At 41.8% G+C, this 23,167-nt stretch overlaps 1 protein-coding gene across 6 annotated transcripts in view; it reads right to left on the reverse strand.

The window, feature by feature from the left end:
* Pbx3 (PBX homeobox 3) overlaps positions 1–10,063 on the reverse strand; it is a 201,293-nt gene extending 191,230 nt beyond the window's left edge. Inside the window, exons 1-2 of one of the 6 annotated variants that reach the window (XM_021262051.2) lie at positions 10,045–10,063; positions 7,688–7,761 (exon numbers count right to left, since the gene is read on the reverse strand). In XM_021262051.2, coding sequence (XP_021117710.2) covers positions 7,688–7,736 — 49 coding nt within the window. In that variant the 5' untranslated portion in view covers positions 7,737–7,761; positions 10,045–10,063. Of the gene's footprint in view, positions 1–7,687; positions 7,762–7,994; positions 8,375–8,667; positions 8,943–10,044 lie in introns of those variants that run through there. The other 5 variants (XM_004849367.4, XM_087183192.1, XM_004849371.4 and 2 more) reach the window with 5 other exon arrangements.
* Between the last annotated feature and the right edge of the window lie 13,104 nt (positions 10,064–23,167).

Below are 23,167 nucleotides of genomic sequence, written 5' to 3' on the forward strand. Positions count from 1 at the left end.
TCAATCTAACCATGCCCAGAGATTTGCAGTTAGGCCTGGTTTTCGCAATTCTATCAATGGTGTATGCTGGTAAAAGTTCTATGATTAAGGAAAACTTAATCTGTTCAAAGGTCCAAAGAAATTCTGTCTTCTTCCTTTTTACACCCTTCCCAGTATTCATTCATTTCTTCACAAAAGATGAAAAAAAATCACAAGAGTAGCTTTATAAAGACAAATTCAAAGACCTAACAAACCAGATTAATAAAACCAGAATCAAATATGAAACTCCATTTTCAACAAACACATCAACTAATAACCTTACATATCAAATGCATGCAAAAACATAAATTCCACAGGTCATGGAAGTGGCAGAATTTAAGCACTGATCCTAATCGATCCAGCTTTTATGGGTTCAGGTAAGAATCTTAGTGGTCATTTAATATAGTTTCTTTAAGCCCAATTCAACAATTTCTTCCATCCCTAGTGAAGAAAACATTCCTGGGAAGTTCAGGTTAGTGACACTGGTGCACAAACACAAGTTTACACTGCTGAAAAGTTAAGTGATAATGGTACACTAGCCATTATGCTAAAATTATGTTTTAAGAAAAAGGTATTAGATAACACAAACTCTTAAATATTTTTCATATAAAGAGAATACAATGAAAACTTAATATTCTATAACATTACCTTTAAATAATCATAAAAGGAGGAAATAATCCACCAATGTTCTAGAAGCTTCTCTAGACCTTTCAATTTTATTTATATGCAAAACCAAGAGAAACTAAAAAAAAAAAAAAAAAGCTCCTCCTGATGCTAAAGCTCTCAATTTACTGACAGGCAAATGGCTTCATGCTGCCACTTAATCTCATTTCTTGCATAATGCCCTCTAATTAGCATATCAAAGTGAATTAATACTTCTAGGGCATTAGCAATGGGGAAATCTGCTCCAGGCTCACAATAGCAGTTAAGAGAGAGCCAAGAAATCCTCAAAAACACCACAAACCACTTTGCATTGCAAAACTGTTCAATTTATTTATCCTCTCTCTCTAAACACTTTTACCGCACACTGTTTTACTACTATTCACCAAACAAAATGATAATTGCCAAAGTTACCAGCATCTGTAATGCCTGTTTAGAATCTTAATTTAGATTATGTTGCAGATAATTTCTATATGCAACCATTTGTTCTATTATAAATGTTAATATACAGACAGTGGAAATGTTGACATTCTCTATTAGTTAATTTGAATTTGAAATAAAATTTTATGAGATTTTAAAATTTATGAATTTTTTAATGTAAAAAGCCACCTGCTGGACGCTGATGCCTAAGAAAGAAGCTTTGAAAGCTGATGCATCACATAAAACAAAACCAAAAAAAAAAAATCATTTTGCCCCTAACATATGTTGAGTCTCCCAAATAATGGTTTCAACATTGTGAAGAATCATCAGCATTAAAAGGATTACATTGTATAGCAAGTCCTCATTAATATGATCACACAAAAAGGGTTATTGTTCAAAACAGCCTAACATTTTTAGGGAACTTAAACTGAAAGAAAACAAGGATAAAACTTTAAACAATTATTTTTATCTATAATTACTTTAGCGGTTTTCAGTACTAATCAGTTCTATCAAGTAGATATAAAATCGGTCCAAAAAAATAAGTGCTAGGCCAATTTAACATACTTTATCATATCAATTTCTTTTCCTAGATATACAAAGTAGTGTCAAAGCAAACTATACTTACCACTAAAAACTACAAACACTACATTTATGGAATGTCTTTGAAAAAAATAATTAAGGGATCTGGGTTGCAATTCTGCCTACAAAGAGGATTGTTAAAATCAAGTTTTGAATATCAATGAAATTTATTTTCTAATGTGTTCCGTTTCTGAAGGCACGAAAGGATGGTGTATTTTTTTTCTGTAGCTCATCCAAGCACTACTTCTTAATTTATTTGCTAAATATAATACTATCACCTACCTGTGATAGCAATTTGTTTGTATGATTAACTTCCATAACTTTGTAAAACATCTATTTTGATAGCCAGGCCTGAAAAACTGACCAACTTATACTACGCAGTGATGTAAATTGTTTACTCTTCATACTTATAGACTCAAATGACCTACTAAAGTAGAGCAAATGCTTGTAAAGGTCAACATGGAAGGGGGATGTGTAAGCTTTCAGTCAGTTACTACCTAAATCATGCTGATACACTGACAAATAACTAAAACACAAGCCTGCTGAGAAAACAAATAAAACATTATTCTCATAGTGTCAATATTGAAATAATAAATGTATAAAGATGTTTACATATACAGAAATGGAGAATAATGGTCTAAATTCCTATTTAACTTGTGTTAGTACTCATGTGTTAAGTATTGTAAATAGACACCTCCTGTGTGAGTATAAAATAGTAATACTTTGGTGTGGTTCGTGAAAAGCTTTCAAGTTTTATAGACTCACTTCATATAATGTAACTCTGTCCTACCCAATGCCACCATATATTACTAAATACAATACAAATAAGTCAAATAAGGTGTTAATTTAAATCTTGACTTAAAAGTAATCTCTTAGTTTATAAATTGAAATACAAGTACAAGTGAAATTAAATGAAATGAAAAACATCATAGTATGAAAAATGTACACAGGTATATTTTATAAAAGCCCTAAACTTGTGTTCTTTGGAGCAAGATGGGGCTTCCTTTGCCAATATATATACTTTTAATATATACTTTTCATTCAGAATAAAGTTGTATAAGTTAATAAAATATCATAGTAAAGTCCCACATAAAACACCAAAACTACACAAATCTGTAATAAAATAAGACTCACTAAAAAACTGAGACACAAAAGAATTACTTACACAAATCAAGTTAATATTGACAAAAGGTTCAATATCTTTTTATTGAGAAGAAAAAAAAAGGAACAGGGTTGGAAAAACAGCCCCATGTTTTAAAGATAACATCTCTGTGATACTTTTACCATGAAGGTTTAAACCAGCGTGGCAATGACATTTTCTCCATAGTTTCTATGAACAGAATGTGTGTATTATTTTTCAAGGATGGGAGAGGAGGAGAAAAGAAAAAAATATATCCTGCCTCAACACCTACAAAAGCTTCAGTAAGCTATATAAATCCATAAAAATAAGAAAAACAATGACAACATTCTTAAACTGCTTTAAGGAAAATATATTGACAAAGCAATATAATTTATGATACTTTCAAGATACACTGACTATTTTTTTGTTTAACTACTTAGTTTTCCCAAAGTAAACAGATCATTATGTTGGTCTAAAATTGATAGAAATTTTGAAACATTAAAAGTCCTTAAAATTTGCTTCCAGATAATTCTGGAAAGATAGGAGGAACAGAGAAAAGATTAACCAATTGTTGCTACTGGTGAAGGTTAGCAGTAAGTTCACGTGGAAGGATTCAAAAATTCTTTTCGTTTCTACCTGTATTTATTTTAGAAGTTGTCCATAATTAAAGTTTTTTAAAACTAGAAAGTAGGCTCATTAAAATGGAAAAATGTATAATGTATGGAATACGGCATTTTCAAAACTCTGGAACAAATGATAATTTTATTGGGCATAGTGCAAGATCAACCCAGAAAAATGCAATAAATACAGTAACATTTAGACTCATTTATAATAATTTCCATTTTTCTTGCTAAATTTTTACTTGACAGATTTGGTTTGTATACATTGAGAAAAGAATTACACCACACCATACAGAGAAAAATGTAACCAATTTTTTTACATGGAAGGCTTAAATAAAAAACAGACTCAGAAAAGAACACTACAGTGATTCTCTGAACCTGTAGTGTCAGAATTAAATACACAGAGATGTTTACTGAGAGTACTGCCCTGTCCCTCTGAAAGCTAGTCACTCAGCAATAAAGGTTTAATTTCATATCATATACCAAATGCACATAAAAACTTACTTGTAAGCTACATTCTTGACCTAGCTTTGCTATCTAAAAATCTTATGACTCTTTCTAGGGAGGGTTCCTCTAAAAGTTAATCCTTTTTAATAGTAATTTTCTTCTCCTTAAACATAAAAAATACTTCAACCAGCCCAACCAGCCAGGCAGGCCTTCTCTTCCCCTGCGGACACCTCCTGCAGTAGAGAAGTTCATTAAGTTTTATGATCTTCCCAAGTCGGTCCTGCTTATAAGCCTCACAAAGGCTACAAATCTGGCAAACCATGTCTGCCATTAGACATTACTAGTAAATGAATGCTATTTAGGGTTTGTGGTAGCAATAAATCAGAGTTTGGCTGGCAGCTATCAACAGGAGTATTTTAACCTACCATTTAAAAAGGAAAAGGTTGTGTTGATTTTTGTTAAATCCACCTCTTCTCAACAATACTATGATTCAGATCATATATTAAAATATTACATTTTAATTTGTAAAATAAATGGTTTATTCCTTAAAATTTTTTTTCATTCAAACTCTCGTAATTAAGGGATTTGGAAAGAAGGTAGATTTATGAGGATGGAGTATTTCAAAAAGGAAAGCGTTCTGACAATCAAGATAGCAGACTTCATGACATCAAGGACATTTAATAAAAGAGGGAAAAATATGGCCTTAAAAAATCAGGAGAAAAACCTTGACATAGAAACAATTATCTCACTGGTGGCTTACTTAGTCTAAAATGGATACATACCTTAATCTTAAAGCCCATAACTTTTCAGTTGCTTTCAAAAAAGCATAAATGTCACAATTCTACAATAATATATTTCCGCCCAAAAATAGTTGTATGTTAAATTTTACAAAAGAATACATTTTCAAATAAAAGCAAGCTTCTTATAGTAAAAGTATACTTTCCTTACCTCTGAACAAGAAAATAATATAATTGTGGTAGATTACCCATTTATCTGTCAGAAGGGAAAAAATATCTTTTCTTATTTGGTAGGGTGAGGAAAAAAGATGTTTTCCAAACTAAATCCTTCATGTGCATCAGAACTGGCAGTATTCACTGCTTGATCAGAAACCTCAAAATCTACTGGCAGATTCACAAATACATGGAATTTTTTAATTATTTTGTCTTATTTTTGAAGAAAAGCATAAATGAAATGACATTATCCACTGAAGTAACAGTTTCTTCCCCCACTCCTAGACTCATCAACTCCTTATCCCTCCATTATGCAGAATAGTAATCACATGTTCCTGATTTCTATTCACAAATGACTAAACTTTCTCAAAATTATAAAGAATTATTCTTTGATACTATATTGATAAGATTACATAAATGATTTTTTTTAAGTTTTACATAAGATACATATATGCTGCAATGCTTATTTTCTCTAAGTTTGTGGTGTTTCTGAAGCATGATTATGGAAGCAGATGAGGGGTGGGCTCTGGAATTTGCTGCTGGATTTCTCTGCTTTGGTGACATTAACGTCTACACAGCTGTTTTATTTCAAATTGAGGGCTCTGAGTCTGGCCAGCCTGTCTCTTTCCAAGACTAGTTTTGGAGGGTGAGGAGGAGCTATGGATAGGATAGTCACAGGAAAAAGGAGAGGAGAGAAAGACCTTCACCCCCATCAATCACTCAGTACTTAAATCCCATCCCTCTTCCAGCTTAGAGAGGCTGCCAGAAAGACGCTCCTGCCCAGACAGTGGGCTTTACTCTTTGTTGGCTGTTGGCTTTTTACAAAAGAGATAAAGCTCAAACTTGGACCCGCTAGGCAAAGCACAAAACCAGGATCTAATTTACAAGTTATCACTGAAAGAACCAGAAACAATTTTCAAAACATAAAAATTTCTTTTGTCAGCTACCTCTTGCTTCTTAAACAGCAACAGCCCTACCACAGATCTCTGCCAGTAATACCAGACTCTGAAAAGACTTGTTTCTTTCTTGTTAACTCACCTTTGACTTGAGGTTGACTATACTTTCCCTTTAGAATGGTGTAAGTCCTGTGCAAATAAACTACTAGAAGACTTGCACTTCTTAATTGAATTCTGCCTGCTGCTAAATGTCTAAACATGAAAATCAGTTTGGTTCTCAAGATGGCTAGGCAAAAACTTTAAAAAGGGGGAAAAAAATGCAAATCATGAGAGGGAGGCAAGAAGGGAGGCATATCATTCCCCTCTCCCTAGTAATACAATGCTGTATAAAGTTGAATCAATCTTAATAATCCCAACATAGTCAATACCCCAGTGCTTAGCTGTCAGCAGAAACTGAAGTGGAGTCCTGATAGCAAGAAAACCCTTGGACATTAAGCAATATAATTAAATGAGAATTACCCACTTTTAGACTTCTCAACTAAGAATCTTCAAAATGTTATGCTGGATATCTTGTCAGATAAAAATCATCTACCATTTTAAATCACAATGCATTCTAAAGTTAGCTAAAATCAACACACCATAAGTTATTAGTAATTTTCAATGACTGTAGTTTTCTAAATGTAAAATACGTCTTAGAAAGAATCACTTAACATTAAGACATCATCCACATCATGTGAATTAAAGCAGAAACTCTTTAGGCTCTCTTAATATTTGCTGTTAATTATAGTTTGGTATATATAATGAATAGACAGCAATAATCCATAATCTTTTCTGGATTACTTTTAGGAAAGGACTAGAATTACAGAGTAAAAAATGTTTAAAAGGAGAGCAATTTGACTATTAACCTAACAATCCTACACAGTGCGCCATTATTTGTACACTTAATTTAAACACAATCACATTTAACCATTTAAATAGCTTCACATGGATATTACTATATCTTTGAATTTAACTTTTACTTCTTTGTATCAACTTAAAAAAAGCAACTTTAAAATACCACATACCCAACACAAGAAAGAAAAACAACCAACAGTAAAGCTTTTTTAGTGCACTTGCTTTCATATACAGGGAAGATAACGCCAAATGCAAACTAAAACATTTAAATGAAATCTTTACTTCCACTTAAGCCTTACCGTCACCTTGAGACTAAAATATCATTAGTTGAAAGTCTGACAAGGAAGTTAAATTGGAATGAACTGCCAAAAATTTGCCTAATATGTACCTGTAGTTTTCATTCCAAAACCTGTCTTGTCATATATTCCCTGCCTTAAACTTCAAAACTGTTTAACCTGTATTTGTGGACGTTTTTCTACTTTATATACTAAGCATAATTACAAGTGTAATGGATTCAAGATATAAAATTTAATGTATTAATAAACATAATACACTATATATGCCTAAACACATTCTTACCCTTCCTGGATTACCAAAAGTAGTCTTTCCACCTAGAACACTAATTCAAACAAGCTACTGAAGTCTATTCAATTGCACCTATTCTTCCATTAGTAGAGGTGAAGCTTATGGCTAAGTAAAACAAAGTTCAGGCGATGCTTCTCCCGGGGCATCCAGTCTCCCGTTGCTCCTTTTAAAAACTGACACAAAAAAGGCAAAAAGAAGAGGGGACCCGGCTGCTGGCGCTCCGGGGACCCCCCCTCCATCCCTGTAGCCAGGGACAGCCTCCTAGGGGCAGCGACCTAACCTGGTCCACACCTACAACTTCATTTTGCACCAGGAGTGGAATTGAGAAATCGACTCCAGATTTATTACAGTTTGTTTCTCAAGATCAAGAGGTGGGAAGGAGAGAATGATCAAAGATGGCGGTGCCCAAAAGCAGCAGCTCTCAACTGGAGAGTCGAAGGAGTAGCTCCAACCCCACCTCAGGGGTCTCCAGGCCCACTGCTGGACGCAGTATCTTACCTGTTTTTTCTTTGATTTCACACAGGACGCTGAAGAGTGCTGGTTTCATTCTGTGACAGTTCAAGGCATGTTTCCTAAAAAACAAATACCAAAACACAAAGGTATTAGCATCACCTATGGAATAATATGGCGCCTTTCTTTAAATTAGACCCAAGATTTAATCCCGGCCCTCTATTTTGGAAAGCTCTTTTGAACCATGTAAAGTCAACAAAAACTCAAGTTGACTAGTTCTCGACAGCCAGTAAGCTCCAGTGGCGAAAGCGCCAGCCTGGACGCTGCGCGGCCCATCTGCCCCGCAGGCAGAGACCTCAGCGACCACCGGCGCGGACCCACGCGGGGACCTCGCTCCAGGGAACCCGCGGCGGCTACCACTGGGTGCGGACTGGCGCGGAGGGCCATCGCGTCTCTCTCAGCCTCCCGAGAAGCGGGAGCGGGAGGCCGGCCGGCCGGCGGCGGCCCTCGAGCGGGTGACACAGCTCGGCAAAGTTTGCCAGGCGGCCTGTCTCCCGGAGAACTTGTCTGCTTGCGCCCAGCCCGTCCGGAACCGCCCATCGCCCGGCAGTGGCCTGAGCCCGGCTGCCGCCAACACGCGCGGCGGGGTCGTCCCGCGGCCAGGGGAGCGGGCCAGGTGGTCGCGGCCGGAGGAAAGTTGCGCGTCCCTGCGGCGCGGCCGGGCCTGGCGGGGCGGCGGCGCGCGCAGGGGTCCGGCGGGAGGTTTAAATCCGCGGGAGGGGCGGCCGCGGGGACGCGGGAGACGTCGGACTGCGAGCCTGTGCGCCGGCCCGGCCCGGGAGCAACTTTGCCGAGTGCCGGCCGCGTCCCGGGGCGCCGCAAGGGTCTCCAGGCCGGGCCGGCGGCGGCGCCGGAGAAAGTTCCCACCCGGAATGAGGCCCCTGCCCGGGGCTCCAACCGGACCGCGCCTCGGCAGCCGGCCCGGCTCCCGCACACACACAAAAGATGCTTAATGAGACGACACCAACTTTGCTTGCGCCTCGTCCAAGCTCTGGTCGGTGATGGTCATGATCTGGTGGAGGATGTCGCCAATGTCCTGCTTCCTGCCGTCGCCGTCCGCCCCTTCGTGGCCGTGCGGGGGAGGCGGCAGGGCCATGCCCCCCTGCACCGAGTGGCCGGCCAGATTCACCCCGGCCAGAGTCTGCAACATCCTGGATTGATCGTCCATCCCGCCGCGCGCGGGCGGGAGCGGGCGGCGGCGGCGGCGGCGGCGGCGGCGGCGGCGGCTGAGGCGGCGAAGGCTGAGGCGGCGGCGGCGGCGGCGGCGGCGGCGACGAGGGAGGAGAAGAAAGAGGGGGAGGGGGAGGGGGAGGCGGCCGCGCGCTCCCCGCCCGCGCGGGGAGGGGGCGGCCCGGCCCGCGGGGCCCGCGGCTCAGGCTGTACGGACCGGCGCCGGCTCCGGCTTCCGCTGCTGCCGAGGCTGAGGAGAAGCAGCGGGCGGAAACACCGGGCTCCGCAGCGGAGGCGGAGGCGGCAGCACCCGCTGCCCTCACGCGGCCGCAGCGCAGCCTCCTCGTCGCCGCGCGCCCCGCCGGGCGGCCCCGCGCAAGTTGCTCCTCAGCGCCGACCGAGTTGCCGGGACGCCGCCCCCCCCCCAGCCGGCCGGCGCTCTCCCCTCCCTCGGCCGCCGCCGCCGCCTCGGCCGGGCGGGATCCCAGCCCCGGCGGCCCCCAGGGGAGGGAGCGGCGGCGGCGGGCGGCGGCGGTGGAGCTGGAGGCCGGCGGGCGGGCCGCGGGCGGCGAGGGGGGTGAAAGAGGAAAGTTTGGGAGCGGCGGGGGCGCGGAGCCCGAAGGAGGGCCCTGGCGGGCCGCACGCCCGGCGGACAGCAGATGAATGGGGCGAGAGAAGTCGCCGCCGCCACTGCCGGAGCCGCGCACCCAGCCAGCAGCCGCCGCGAACCAGGCTCGAAGGCCGCTCGGCTGAGGGATTGACAGGCTGCCAGTGCCACTCACTCACTGCGGCCCCAGCGCCCTAGGGGAGGGGCGTGGGCGAGCGGGAGGGCGGGAGGAGCGCTCCGCTCACCCCGCCCCCGGGGGCGGTGCGCGCGGCCATTGGGCCTTGCGCCTCCCGCCGCCTTTGCTGGCACCGCCCCTGGGGCTCGGCCCACCCCTCTCTGGCCTCAGATCCCAGGCGCTGGAGAGCGCGCCCCGGGATCCTCACTCGGGGTCGCCCTGGCTCCTAGTGATGGGCCGCTCCAGTTAGTCGTTGCGTCGACAACCCAGCTCCTGCTTCCAACTGTTAGCGCCTATGGGTGCAGGGGTCGTGTATGGGACGGGGCAACTCGCTCCAAAGCCAACCGTATGCCCCCCCCCCAGCACCCGTGAGCCTCACGCCTTGGACTGCACCTGGTACACTTTCCCGCTCTTCCTGTCAAGAAGTGGTACCCTCTGGGCACCAGGCCGCGCGTCCCGGACCAATCGCATCGCTCTTGGAGACGAATGGGGCGGGACAGAGGCAAGGAAGGGCTGTCCCAATTGGAGCGTTCGAAAGGCCAGGGTAGAGGCGGGGACACAGTGGATGGCGGTCCCGCCCCTCCCGCGGTCGCCATAGTAACCGAGTGGGCGCTGTATAGAGTTGGCAGGGGTGCTGGGGCCTCGCTGTGTCCCTCAAAGGGTGACCGGTTAAAGTGGAACCCTGTTGTCTCGCTTGCTTGAAGCCTGAGCTGAGTGCATCTGAGTGCTGTACATTTTTGCTGGAAGAAGAACATAAGAAAATGTGTCCGAAGGAAGCCAGAAACGAAGAAAGTACCATACCTGAAGTCGAGGACTAATTTTTAGGCTGGCACACTTCTTTACACACACTGCAACTCCTGGTAATCCAGGGACTACTCTTTGGCAGCCTTTGCTTTTAGGTACCTCCAGAATATATAGAGGCTGCATAAATGAGATCTTTAGTTCAAAGATATGTTTGTTTAGGAAAAGACTGGATTTCATTTGTCAACTTACACCATCACTATGAGTCATTTAATATGGATGACTGTGGCAACAGCTTTGCACATCTATGACATCCTTTCATCCATTATATTGTTTCCAAATGACTAAAGGCTCAAATTGTTTTGGAATCTAGACTTCCACCTCCCATGAAGACATGAGCTTGCTCTTAAACTGATTTTCCAAGCAGGGCCTGCAACATGATTTCCCCACTTTAGGCTCACTCGCCCTAGATTAGTCCTTTGGAAAGTTGTTTCTTAGAAGACTCCTTGTTCCTTCCCTAAACTCCATATGCTGTCATACCTGAAACCAAAAATTGGGGTGTGAAGATATGAAAAATAGCTCTTACTCTGCAGGGTTTAATGTAGGACAAGCAGTTCTTTAAATGCCAGATGGATTCTTGGAATGAAGCAGGCTACTCAGTTCCAGGTTCTTTCCTTCATATGTTGTGTGTACTTTTAAATACTCCCCACTGCAAAGCTAATAGCCAAGCTTACAGTTAGACAAGCTGAAATCCTTACCAACTGCACAGCTGCTGAGGAGGGAGTTCCAAACAATCCCCTCTGCTTACTTACCTCCAAAGAAGAACCTCCTTCGTGTTCATTAATATTCCCTGCTCTTCTACAGCCCATTTAAGTGTCAGATTTCTGATTCTTCTTCAAGCCTGCATGATGAGTTACTTATAGTCATCATTGATTGGGTTTTCTCTTTATTCTTCACTTGTTTTTCAAAGCTGTCACCAAGTCCTTATCCATTTTTGCATAAAGAAACAAGAGCAAGAAGACACACTTTCATAATCTCCAGTGCTGAAGATGTAAAACCACAGAATTCTATCTGAAAGATGCCCTAAGCTGTAAGATTCCTTTGAGCTCTAAAATTCAATGATCCTGTGACTCATGAGTAGGCTTCCTTCCTGCCCTCCTCCTAAGTTCATAATCTTAACAAATCAGTCATAAGGATGAAGCTAATTAGCAATGGGAATTTATGATTATTTGTAGCCCACTCCAAACAATGAGTTATAAAAGCAAAGCAAGATATATAGAAAAATGTAAATAAAATTAAAGAAACACTTAACCAAATAAAGGCAATTGGGAACTATGGGCTATGTAAACAAACTGGAGCATAAAAGCATAAATTAGAATTCAGAAAACACTTAAGCAAATGACAGCAAATTAGGGATAAAACAAACTTGTTAAATGTCTAAAATCTGCAGCTAGGTTACAACACACACCTCTAAAACCATGGTCATTCAGTAATGTGCAAATTTGATACCATAATTCTGCATTAAGTGACTGGATCAGATTGGCCTTCTGCTTGAGAGACTTCTCTTTTGTTATTATAAATTTGAGTTGTCCTGAAAGCCAGAAGTTCCTAGCGAGGATTCCCTCGCAGGCTCGTTGACACCTACCATTGATTTAAAGCACAAATTCTTTTAGATTGGTTTCCAAGCCCCAATAAACAGTGTCAACTAATTGCAGATGCTCCAACATCTCTTGTTCTTGTGCCAGTTTCTCATATTGGATGTTGCCTTATCTCTGCTCAGCAATCTGAGTTACACGGTCCATGCCTTCAAAGATAATAGAATAGAACCTTCCTAAGTACCTGAATCCGTCTTTGCTTTTTCTACAGCAATGATTACTAAAAAGTCAAGGAAATGTAATTTCTTTTGGTGAGTGGACATTCTTGTAAAGTTAACAGTGACAAAGTGGTGAAACCTACATAGGATATCCTCATAGCCATCCCTTTCCATGAGTTTATATTAACATCACCATCCCTTCTATCATCAATGTGGCAATTATCACAGCAGATGCTATTATCGAACAGTTTCCTAAGATGGGACACTACTCTATGTTCCCCTTACTTCATCTTATTATAGCTTCACAACAGCCCTACCTGGTTGGAATTATTATTAAATAAGGAATAGAACAAGAGAAGATAAAGAACTTGCACAAGACCAGAAAGCCAGTAAGTACCAGAACTTGAACTCAAATTTTAATCTCTGAGGCAAAAACTACTCTATAAAACATTAATGCAAAAAAGTCATTTAAGAGCGGGGATTTAGCTCAGTGGTTCTGCTGCCTGCCTCACAAGCGCAAGGTCCCGAGTTTGATCCCCAGTACGGAAAAAAAAAAAGTCATTTAATTAAAATTATAAGTAAAATCACATAGCCTTAACAGATTAACTGAAAATTAGAGAAAACTAAGTAACTAGGTGTTTAATAAAATGAGGTCAAACAACTTTATTATGTTTCATGACAGAAAAGGAAAGAAATGACCAAAAATAGTGTCATGGCAGCTTAGGACCCCATCTTTCTGAAGCTTTTCTGCCATGCCTGTCTTCACTGATCTGCATCAACTCTAAACTCCCTGGGGGTATATTGCTTGTAGTAACTAACTTACCACCATACTAGGTAGTCCTGTGTTGTTTGCTCTTGATTCACCTGTTAGTCTTCTCATTTAGTTCATAAGCTTGTTAAAGGAAAGGTATTTTAAGATATGACTTTCAAACCACTGTTTTGGATAGAAATAAACTTAGATGTGCTGGGGATTTAGCTCAGTGGTTCTGGCACCTGCCTTGCAAGCGCAAGATGCCGAGTTCGATCCCCGGTACCAAAAAAAATAAAAAATAAACTTAGATGTCTAAGGAAGCATTACATGAAGTTGCCATGTTAGAGAAACTGACTCAGTGCTTATTTTCCAAACAGATCATGCCCCATTCCTCTAGGAATGACTGTTTAGGACTGATCTTTACAGTCAATAGCATGTGTGACATGTGATAAATAATCATCTTCTGAAGATAGACTTGATAGTCCGCTTTTTGACATTGTGATCCTTAAAAGACAATGTTTGTTGCAATACATAATTCCTATAAAGTTCGAGAGAGAGAGAGAGAGAGAGAGAGAGAGAGCACCCATCTCTTATGTACTCTGATTCCTTGTGGCATCTAATGAAGCACCATCTCACACACAGTAGGCCCTGGGGCTGACACTGTCAGTTGTTTTGCCTGTCATCTATTGACCCACCTTCTTCCGTGATGCCTGATTTTATTCCAATGGCAGGACTCAGTCCCAGTCAATGTCTAAGACAAGTCCAAACATCCTGGCCCCTATCAGAAGGAAGGATGACTTTGCAGGTTTAATTTTTAAAAGGGGAACAGAAGAAGGACAAGAGACAGATATTATGGCTCTTCACTCGTTCCATCTTCTGCCTCTTTCCATCTTTGAACCCCAACCTGATCCTGGAGTGGTAGTAGTAGCCATCAGTAGTAGTGAACATAAAATGACCATATGAAAAGAAAATCAACATGGTTTGATGGTTTCATCTCTCTGGTCTCCCTCTCATAACTCATAACCACAGTTTGTTTACTCGTGAGAAAATGCATTAGATAAATCCTAACTGGAAGCTATCCTACAAAATATCTGCTCAATATTCCTTGAAATTGTCAAAGTCATCAAAAAAGAGGAATGTCGGAAAACCTGGCACAACCAAGAACCGAAGGGCATCTAATGACCAGATGTAACCTTGTATCTTGGATTAAATTCTGGAACATAAAAAAGACATTTAGCAAAATCTAAGAAAAACTAACTAAGGAAATCTCAATAAAGTGTGGAGTTCAATTAATAATAACACATCACTATTGGTTCATTAATTTTAACAGATGTGTTACATTAATGTAAGATGTTAATAATAGGAGAAACAAGGTTTGGGTATTGAAGAACCCTGTACTAGCTTCCCATTTTTTGGTAAATAGTCTAAAATAAAACATTTGTTAAAAACAAAAATAAGCACCATATGCAGGGCAGAAAGATAGAGCCTACATATCTGCAGCCATCGGTGACTACCTGAACCAAACCAACAATTGCCTACCCCTGGATTTCTAGTTTGGTAAGTTCAGTTACTGTTTTAAAATGGCTCCTGGTAGCAGCATAGCTGATATAGCACCATAAACACTTGAAGGAAGGAAGGAGAGATGGATGGAATGACGTAGCACAAGGCCTGACACATAGGAGCAGCTCCCACAGGTGGGACTATGTTATATGACAAAAAAAAAACAAAATTGAATCACCAGTACCAAAAAAAAAATTGAACCCGGCATGGCAGTGTACTCCCATTAGTTCCAGCTACTTAGGAGCTGAGGCAGTGGGATTACTTGAGCCCAGGAGTTGGAGGCCAACCTGGGCAATATAGAAAGACCCTCTCTCAAAAAGAAAAAAAAGAATTTTTGCTTGTTTGCTTAGCCAGGCATGGTAGCACATACCTATAATCCCAGCTACTCTGGAGGCTGAGGCAGGAGAATGGCAAGTTCAAGGGATAGCAACATAGCAAAACTTGTCCCCCCCACCAACTTTTTAAATCTGGTGTTTGTATTGGGCTCCTGGGAGGTAATATATAAAACTCTTGGCATTTACTGAGTAGTAAGAATCCTTTATTATTCATGAGCCCTTGGATCACACCTGACTTTATGCTAAAGAGGTAATGCAGGATGGCAGCTGGTCATCAGAAAGACCAACGGTGTGTTGAAAGGTTGAGGTTTTGAGCCAGCTCCACCTTCCAGAAGAAAGAAGCTGGAAATGGACTTTAATTTACAAGACCTACATAATGAAACCCTAATAAAAACACTGAGTACTGAAGCTGTGATGCTTCCTGGTTGGCAAATACAACAATCCATCAAGACCTTGATGAGCTCTAACAGCAGGGAATAACCGTAGAAGATCTGTATTCAAGACCCTGGCAAACCTTGCCTTTGATCCCTTCATTTGACTGATCCTAATGTATAACCTTTATAATAATGCTGCAATAATAAGTTTAGTAGTTTGCTAAGTTTTGGGTCTTTCTAGCAAATTGTTGAACCTGAGTGGGGCATAGGAGCACCCAAATTAGTAGCCAGTTGATCATAGAGAAAGATGGCCTGGGGAATGGTAAACTTGATCCTGACATCTGAAATGAAACAGTCCTATTGGGCACCATGCCTTTAATTGGTCTAACGCTAATTCCAGGCAGTTTACCTTAAATTTTATTACCAATTCACTTGGAGATCAAAGGGGTGGGGGAGAAGATAAAGCACATAGAGCAACTATGGTAGAAACAGCTAGTTGTTTCCTCCAACATTCTTGGTATCAGGAATCAAATTTTTTTTGAACTGGGGATTGATCCCAGGGCCTTGTGCATGCCAGATAAGGGCTCTACCACTGATATCATCCCCAGACTTTTTTTATTTTGAAATAGGCTTCTGTTTAACTGCCTGGGCTGGCCTTGAATTTACAATCCTCCTGCCTAAGCCTAAGAGCTCAATTTTTAACCACATGCCTTTCTGCTCAGGACAAATAACATCTCCCTGCCCTCCTTGAGATTTAACCATGTGACAGAGTTCTGGCTTTTGAAGATACATGGAAGTATTATGCAGAGTTTCTAAGAAGCCTACTTAATGTTAAGTAGTTAAGAGGGATTCTGCCTCCCCAACCACCATTCCTAGCCTAAGTTGATGGCTGGAGCTCCAAAACTCATGTGGGGCCGGGAGAATTGAGGTTGTTTAATGGAGCAATGAGGCAGAAACTTAAAACTATGCACCCTCGATAGCATCACAAAGCTACCATTCACAAGATGGTGCTAGCCCTTGATTGCCTCCTCCAGACATCTCTTGCTGAGAGAGGAATAAAATTCCATCTTATTTAACCCAGTGCTGTGTACATATTTCCAGGATGCGTAGGCAAGTCCAGCCCTGGTTAGATGCTAGCCCGTGTCTAAGAAAGAAAGAGTACAGTTTAGACACTGTAGGCTATAGTTAAGAGCTCTGGATCTGGAATTAGTCAGATCTGGATTAGAATCGTAGCTCCACCACTGACCAGCCACTTGGCCTTGGCCAGGTTATTTAACAACTCAGTTTTCTTATCTGTAAATGGCAATAATTAGACCCACTACACTGAGCTATTGTAAAAACACTATAACAATGGATACAGTGTTTCAACTGCATTATAAAAGGTAGACCTCTCATCTTTCCAATTCTTCACATTCCTATATGTAGTCCTTCATTCTCAACCTCTTTTTCTCCGACCCCCCCCCCCGCCCCCGCAGCTCTCACTAAGTTGCCCAGCTTGGCCTGAAACTTTTGATTCACCTGCCTCAGACTCCCCAGTAGTTGGGATTGCAGGTGTGCGCCACCATGCCTGGCTAGCACTCTTTTTTAACTCTCTTCCATTTTCTTCCATCTTTTTTCCCTTCTCCTCTATTCTCTTCTCTCATCTTCTATATCTCTTCTCTTTTACTTCCCTTCTTTTACCTTTTTTCTTCTCTTCTTTTTTCTTCTTTTCTCTTTCTACACTTTCAACCTCAACAACTAGTTAATTCACCCCCCAGCATACTCTAAGGCTTGAATACCAGCTTCTATACCATCCTCAGAGTACTAGTAGCTTCCATAACTGGATCTCATTCCTACAGTCTGCCAGGGCTTCAAACAGGTCATACTCCTCTCTGTGTGAGTACTCTATTGCTGTAAAATAACTTACTCGAAACTTGTTGTCTTAAAAAAGCTATTAGCTCATCATTCTGTGTGCTAGGAACCTGGACTCAGCCTTGTTGGATACCTCTGGCTTAGGGGTTTCTTTTGTTTTTTGGTATCAGGGATCAAACTCAGGACCTTCTGCTTTCGAGGCAGGCAGCGGAACCACTGAGCTAAATCCCTGGCCCTAGCTTAGGGTCTTTAATGAGACTACACTGAAGGTGACTGTCATCTCAAGGTACCCTGGAAGAAGATCCATTTCTCAGCTAAGTCACTATGTCCAATCCACACTGGAGGAGAAAGGGTTGCACAGAACTTGACTATCAGGAGGCAGGGATTACTAAGGACCATCTTGAAGGTAGCCTAACACATTCTCCACATTTAATTCTCAGCATCAAATCAAATCATGTCACGATCCTAGCCTCCTCTTTCCCACTTGTATTCCATGGTGTCTACCTCTAGGATGTACTTCTTAGCAGTCTACAAGGCCTTCATTAAATCGTCCAAGTTCTATCTCTCCAGCTTTACTTTTCCATAATCCCCCACATTATAATCAACCCTAACCACATTTTCTGGCCTCTTGCCATTTCCTCATGTGGTTTTCCCTCCAGCAAGTCATGTCCAAATCTTACCCACCATTAGTAGTGCTATCCAACCTCCATATGAAGCTCCTCCACATATAGCCTCAATCTACCCTCCAAATGACTCAAGTTTTAAACCAAGTAACATTAAACTCATGCTATAGATAAAGTTCAGAAAATAAAAATACTGGCACTTACTGAACACTTAGTTTGTCTATGCTAATGGTTTCCCATATTGCATCTAATTAGACCTTCACAGTAGGTGGGCATTAACCTCTCAATAGTTGCAGAAACTGAGACCTAAAGATGTCCAATAGCAGCCGGGGATTTAGCTCAGTGGTGCCCCCATCTGCCTCGCAACCACAAGGTGCCAAGTTCAATTCTGGTACCAAAAAAAAAAGATGTCCAATAACTTCACTGAGTTCACCTGGCTGATGAATGAACTGTGATTCGGGCAAGTCATCTGCTTCAGCATCCTCATGACTTACCCTTATGGTGTGCTGACTCTAAAGGACTTATGTAACCTATCCAAGGTCAAACAATTACTAAGTGACAGAGCAGAATGGAGACCCTGGATATCTGAGCCTTTCTACTGGGCATGTTGTCTCCTCAAGAAAGCCTTTGTTAGCCACTAAATGAAGTAAACACTCCCTCTTTGGGTCCCTAGTATAATTTAAGTTCTTATAACTGTACACATTTTTTAAAAATTATGTTTAAAATATACATAACATAAAATTTACCTTTTTAAGAGTACAGTTAAAAAAAAAAGAGTACAGTTCAATGGGATTGGCTACATTCAATTGTTGTGCAACCAACACCATTATCCATCTCCAAAACTTTTTCATCATACCACCCTGAAGTCTTGTGCCCATCAAACACTAACTCCCCAATCCCTCCTCCTGACAGCCACCATTCTACCTAGGTCCCTATGAATTTGACTGCCCTAGGGACCTTAGATAAGTGGAATTATGCAGTATTTGTCCTCCTGTGACTGCTTATTTCACTTTGAAGTTTACCCATGTTGTAGCATGTATCAGAATTCCTTTTTTTTTTTTTCAGAATTTCCTTTTTAAAGCCAGGCATGTTGGTACATATCTGTGATCACAGCACTTGGGAGGCTGAGGTAGGAGGATTGCCGTTGAGTTCAAGAACAGGCTGGGGTACACAGTGAGACTCTCTGTAAGAAAAAGACTTTCCTTTTTAGCTGGGTGTAATCAACACACCTGTAATCTCAGCCCCCTGTGAGGCTGAGGCAGGAGAATCACAAGTTCAAGCCTGGCCTGAGCAACTTAGCAACTTAATGAGACCCCATCTCAGGATAAAAACAAAAATGGGTTTGGCGATGTAGCTCAGTGTGAAGGCCCGCCCTGTATTTAATCCCCAGTATCACAAAAGATAACTTTTTATGATTAAATAATATTTCATTGCAGGTATGAATACATTTTGTTTAATCTATTTATCTGTCAATGTGTACTTAGGCTGCTTCTATCTTTGGCTGTTGTGAATATAAATGTTCAAGTATTCCTGTTTTAGTGTTGATTTTTGGGGGGAGCACTACTTAAGAGTGAACTCAGAGCATCCACACTAAACTATATCCCCAGCCCTCTTTCATTTCTTATTCCAAGACAGGGTCTCACTAAGTTGCTAAATTGACTGGGCTAGACTCAGTCATCAATCTTCCTGCCTCAGCCTCCTGGAGTGCTAAGGTTACAAGTGTGCAAAACCACATCCAGCTTTAGCTTTGAATTTTGAGATATTAATCCAGAAGGACAATTTCTGGGTCATATCATTACTTTTTTGAGGACTTGCCATACTATTTTCCATACTGGCTCCACCGTTTTACCTTCCCATCAGCGATTCCCAAGTATAAATCTGTATCTTTTAATATAACCTCTAGGAATGTGTCCTGTATGTTCTGTCTCCTGAAGTAAAGGTCTTTTGGCATTCAACTTTAATTCTGAACAACCCTTAGCATATAATGATGCCTAGAAAATATTTGTTAAATGTATGAATAAATAGGTATAGAAATCACTATCTCGAAACAAAGGAATCTGCTTTATTTGAAACATACTAATAATTTCAGACATGATCTAAATAGCTGCTCAACAGTGTGCCTAGAGAAGTTTTTTTTAAAGCTGGTGCATAAATTCCAAGTTTCATTTCTTAAAAACAAGTGATCTCACAGTATATCTCTTTTTATCTCACCAGCTTCTTGTCAACACTAGGTTCATCTCCTAGTTCTGTTCTTTTCTAGGCTTACCATAAAACTAATTTAAAGTAAAAGTTTCTTCAAGAATTGTGCTACAATATGCTGACCTGAAAATAAATTTTCTAAAATTATTTTTTTTACCCATAAGTGGCCCATCAAAGATTGCCTGGTGATATTATTTCCTAAGAACTTATGCACAGGTTATAAACTTCCTTCTGTCAGAAGCAACTGGATGATGCTTTTGATTATCTCTTCCATTTTGAATTTTTACATTAGATTTGAATGTAGAAACAATTAAAATAGACTCAAAAGGGCTGGAGGTTTAGCTTAGTGGTGCCAGCGCCTGCCTAGCAAGCGCAAGGTCCTCAGAGATGTATCAGAAACAGACGTTAGGGAAGACTTAAACTGAAGATGTGACTGAGTGGGGTGCTAACAGGGAGGTTCCAGGGGGTAGAGGTGGAAGGAACTGGGGAGGGGCAGAGGCAGAGACACTGATGAGGTAGCTGCTGGTTTGAGGAGAAGATGATGTGCTCAGTTACACATATCTGGAGTGTGTATGGCCTGCACTGTGACTCGGGGCAGATGTAACTTCAGGAGACAAGTCTGGACAGAAAGAGAGACTCAGGAATTATTAATATCTCAGTGAGCATTCGTGACAATGCAGAAATCATATAGCGAGAGTGTGAGATCCCCAAAATACAGGCCCACAACACAGTACCAGTAATTAAGGGACAGATGAGGAAAACAGAACCCCCAAATGAGGCTGTGGGGTGGGGGAAAACCAAGCAGAACACAGCAGCACAGAAACCAAGAGGGTGGTAAGAAGGAGAGAAGGTCCACAGCTCAGCTGAGTTGGTCTAAAGTGTCTACTGGATTTAATGACATGGCAAGCACTGGAGACCCAATGAAAAACCCAGGCTTGATGGCGTTTAGAAAGGAATGAATGGGAGGGAAGGCTATGAACTGGGGCAGACAGTTCTTTGGAGAAATTCACCTGAAAAGCAGGAGAGGTAGATAGAGGGTTAGAGCTGGTAGGCAATGTGGGGTTGGAGCTTTGGGAGGATCGGAAAGAGACCTAAGGATATTTGTCATCTCTTCCTGTTGGACTGTTCCCTTTACAAGGATGTAGTGTCCTTCTTCATCTCTCTTAATCAGTGTTGGTTTGAAATCTACTTGATCTGCAAAAAGGATAGCTACTCCTGCTTTTTTTCGGGTTCCCATCACATGGAGTATTGTTTTCCACCCTTTAACTTTCAGTCTATGAGTTTCCTTTTGAATTAAGTGTGTTTCTTGTATGCAGCATATTGTTGGATTTTGCTTCTTGACCCATTCTGCCAGTCTGTTTCTTTTGATTGGTGAATTGAGACCATTAACATTGATGGTTATAACTGAAACGTATTGACTTATCAATATGTTTTGTATTGATAAAGTATTACCATGACTTTTTCTTTTTGTTGGGTTCTCCCCCTTTATATTTAATTTCTTGTCATGCCAGATGAATTCATTCTGCTTTGCTTCCTGGGGTTGTGTTCCTTAATGTCTGTTCCTAGGATATTGTGTAAAATTCTTTGGAGTGCTGGTTTGGTATTCACAAAGTTCCTAAGGTGCTCTTTGTCATGAAATTATCTTATTTCTCCATCAATATTGGAAGATAGTTTTGCAGGGTACATCAATCTGGGTTGGAAGGTGTGTTCTTTTAGGGCTTGGAATATGTCACTCCAAGCTCTTCTTGCCTTGATGGTTTGTGTTGAGAAGTCTGCTGTGATTCTGATGGGCTTTCCTTTGTATGTGATTTGTTTCTTTTCTCTAACTGCTTGTAGAACTTTGTTCTTCTGTTGAGTTTCTGGAATCTTAACAATTATATACCTATGTGTAAATTTTTTTGATCAAGGCTATTTGGAGTCCTATATGCCTCACTTATCTGTATGTCAAGTTCTTTTCCCCTGCTTGGGAAGTTTTCTGCTGTTACTTCTGCAAAGAGTTTTTTTATGTCATCTGCATTCTCTCCTGTTTCTTCATTGACTCCAATCAGTCTTATGTTATTCTTTGCATCGTCTAGCAGCTGCTGGATTGATTTCTCATGTTCCCTTATAATTTTGAAACAATTTTTCTTTTCCTGGTCATTAATTGCAATCTTATCTTCTATATCTGAAATTCTGTCCTCACATTGGCTCCTTCTGCTGTGTAGACTTTCAATGGAGTTTTTCATCTCCTGGAAATCCATTTGCATGTTTTATGGATTCCATTTGTTTCCTATGTTGGGATTCCATCATGTTCCTCAGCTCCTCTCTAGATTTATTAATCATGTCTTGTACTAGGAATACAATTTCTCCTGTTATCTGAGAAATTATTTCTGATTTCATTTTTTCCAGATCCCCTTCTGTTGCCAGTTCAGCGGGTCCAGGTGGTTGAGTATCAGAGTGTTCCATCTCATTTCCCTTTGGGGTTGCTGTAGGTGATCTGGAAGTCTGGTTTTGAGACTTATTTAGGTGTTTTCTCATTTCGACTGGGTGGGGGGGGTGCTGTTGGCGTCCGCGCAGCTCACCTCCTCTGAGCTGGGAGAGGTGGGCCAGGTGCCGGGAGCAGCAGTAGGGATGGTGGCCCAAAAGCCCCTTCCTCTGAGCCGGGAGCAGTGGCATGGCGGCTCAGAAACCCCTACCTCTGGGCAGGAATTCTTTAAATGTTGAGAACTTGATTAGCTCCAGTAGAGTGGTCTGGTGGTCCAGTGTCCTCTGCATCTTTGTAGTGTGGAACCAGGAGGCTGTACAGAAAAGAGGCCAAAGGAGCGGGGGGGGGGGGGAGCAGTGGATTGCTGCTGGGGCGCGGCCTGATTCGGTGTTTTCAGCGGGACTGGCAACCTCGGGACCCCGTCCGCAGACCTGCCTATCTGCAGGGGGGTTGATTCAGTGTTTTCCGCGCGACTTGAGACCTAAGGATGTTTAAATAACTCAGAGGTAGAGCCCACAACAGGAGAGGTGGAAAGGTGTCCTCCCATGAATGAAGTCCTGAGGCCCATACCTCAAGTGATGTGGCCCTTGTAGCAGTATCCATGGAAGAGGGAAAGGAAGCAGGAGGGGGAAATTGAGCTTCAGTGCAGACCTGAAAATTGAGCTTCAGCACAGTGTCAGTCAAATTCAGGGAGCTTTGGAACCAGAACGGCCCTTCTGAGTTGTCCTGAGCTGCGCCAAGATGACTGGGCCTTTCACTCTTGCCTCCATCGTCAGAGAAAGCAGCCTACCCTGACAGGGCAGGC

Source organism: Heterocephalus glaber, unplaced genomic scaffold (assembly GCF_053883595.1).
Source record: "Heterocephalus glaber isolate CG9 unplaced genomic scaffold, H.glaber_assembly_v1.0 deba00001479, whole genome shotgun sequence".
Classification (NCBI taxonomy): domain Eukaryota; kingdom Metazoa; phylum Chordata; class Mammalia; order Rodentia; family Bathyergidae; genus Heterocephalus; species Heterocephalus glaber.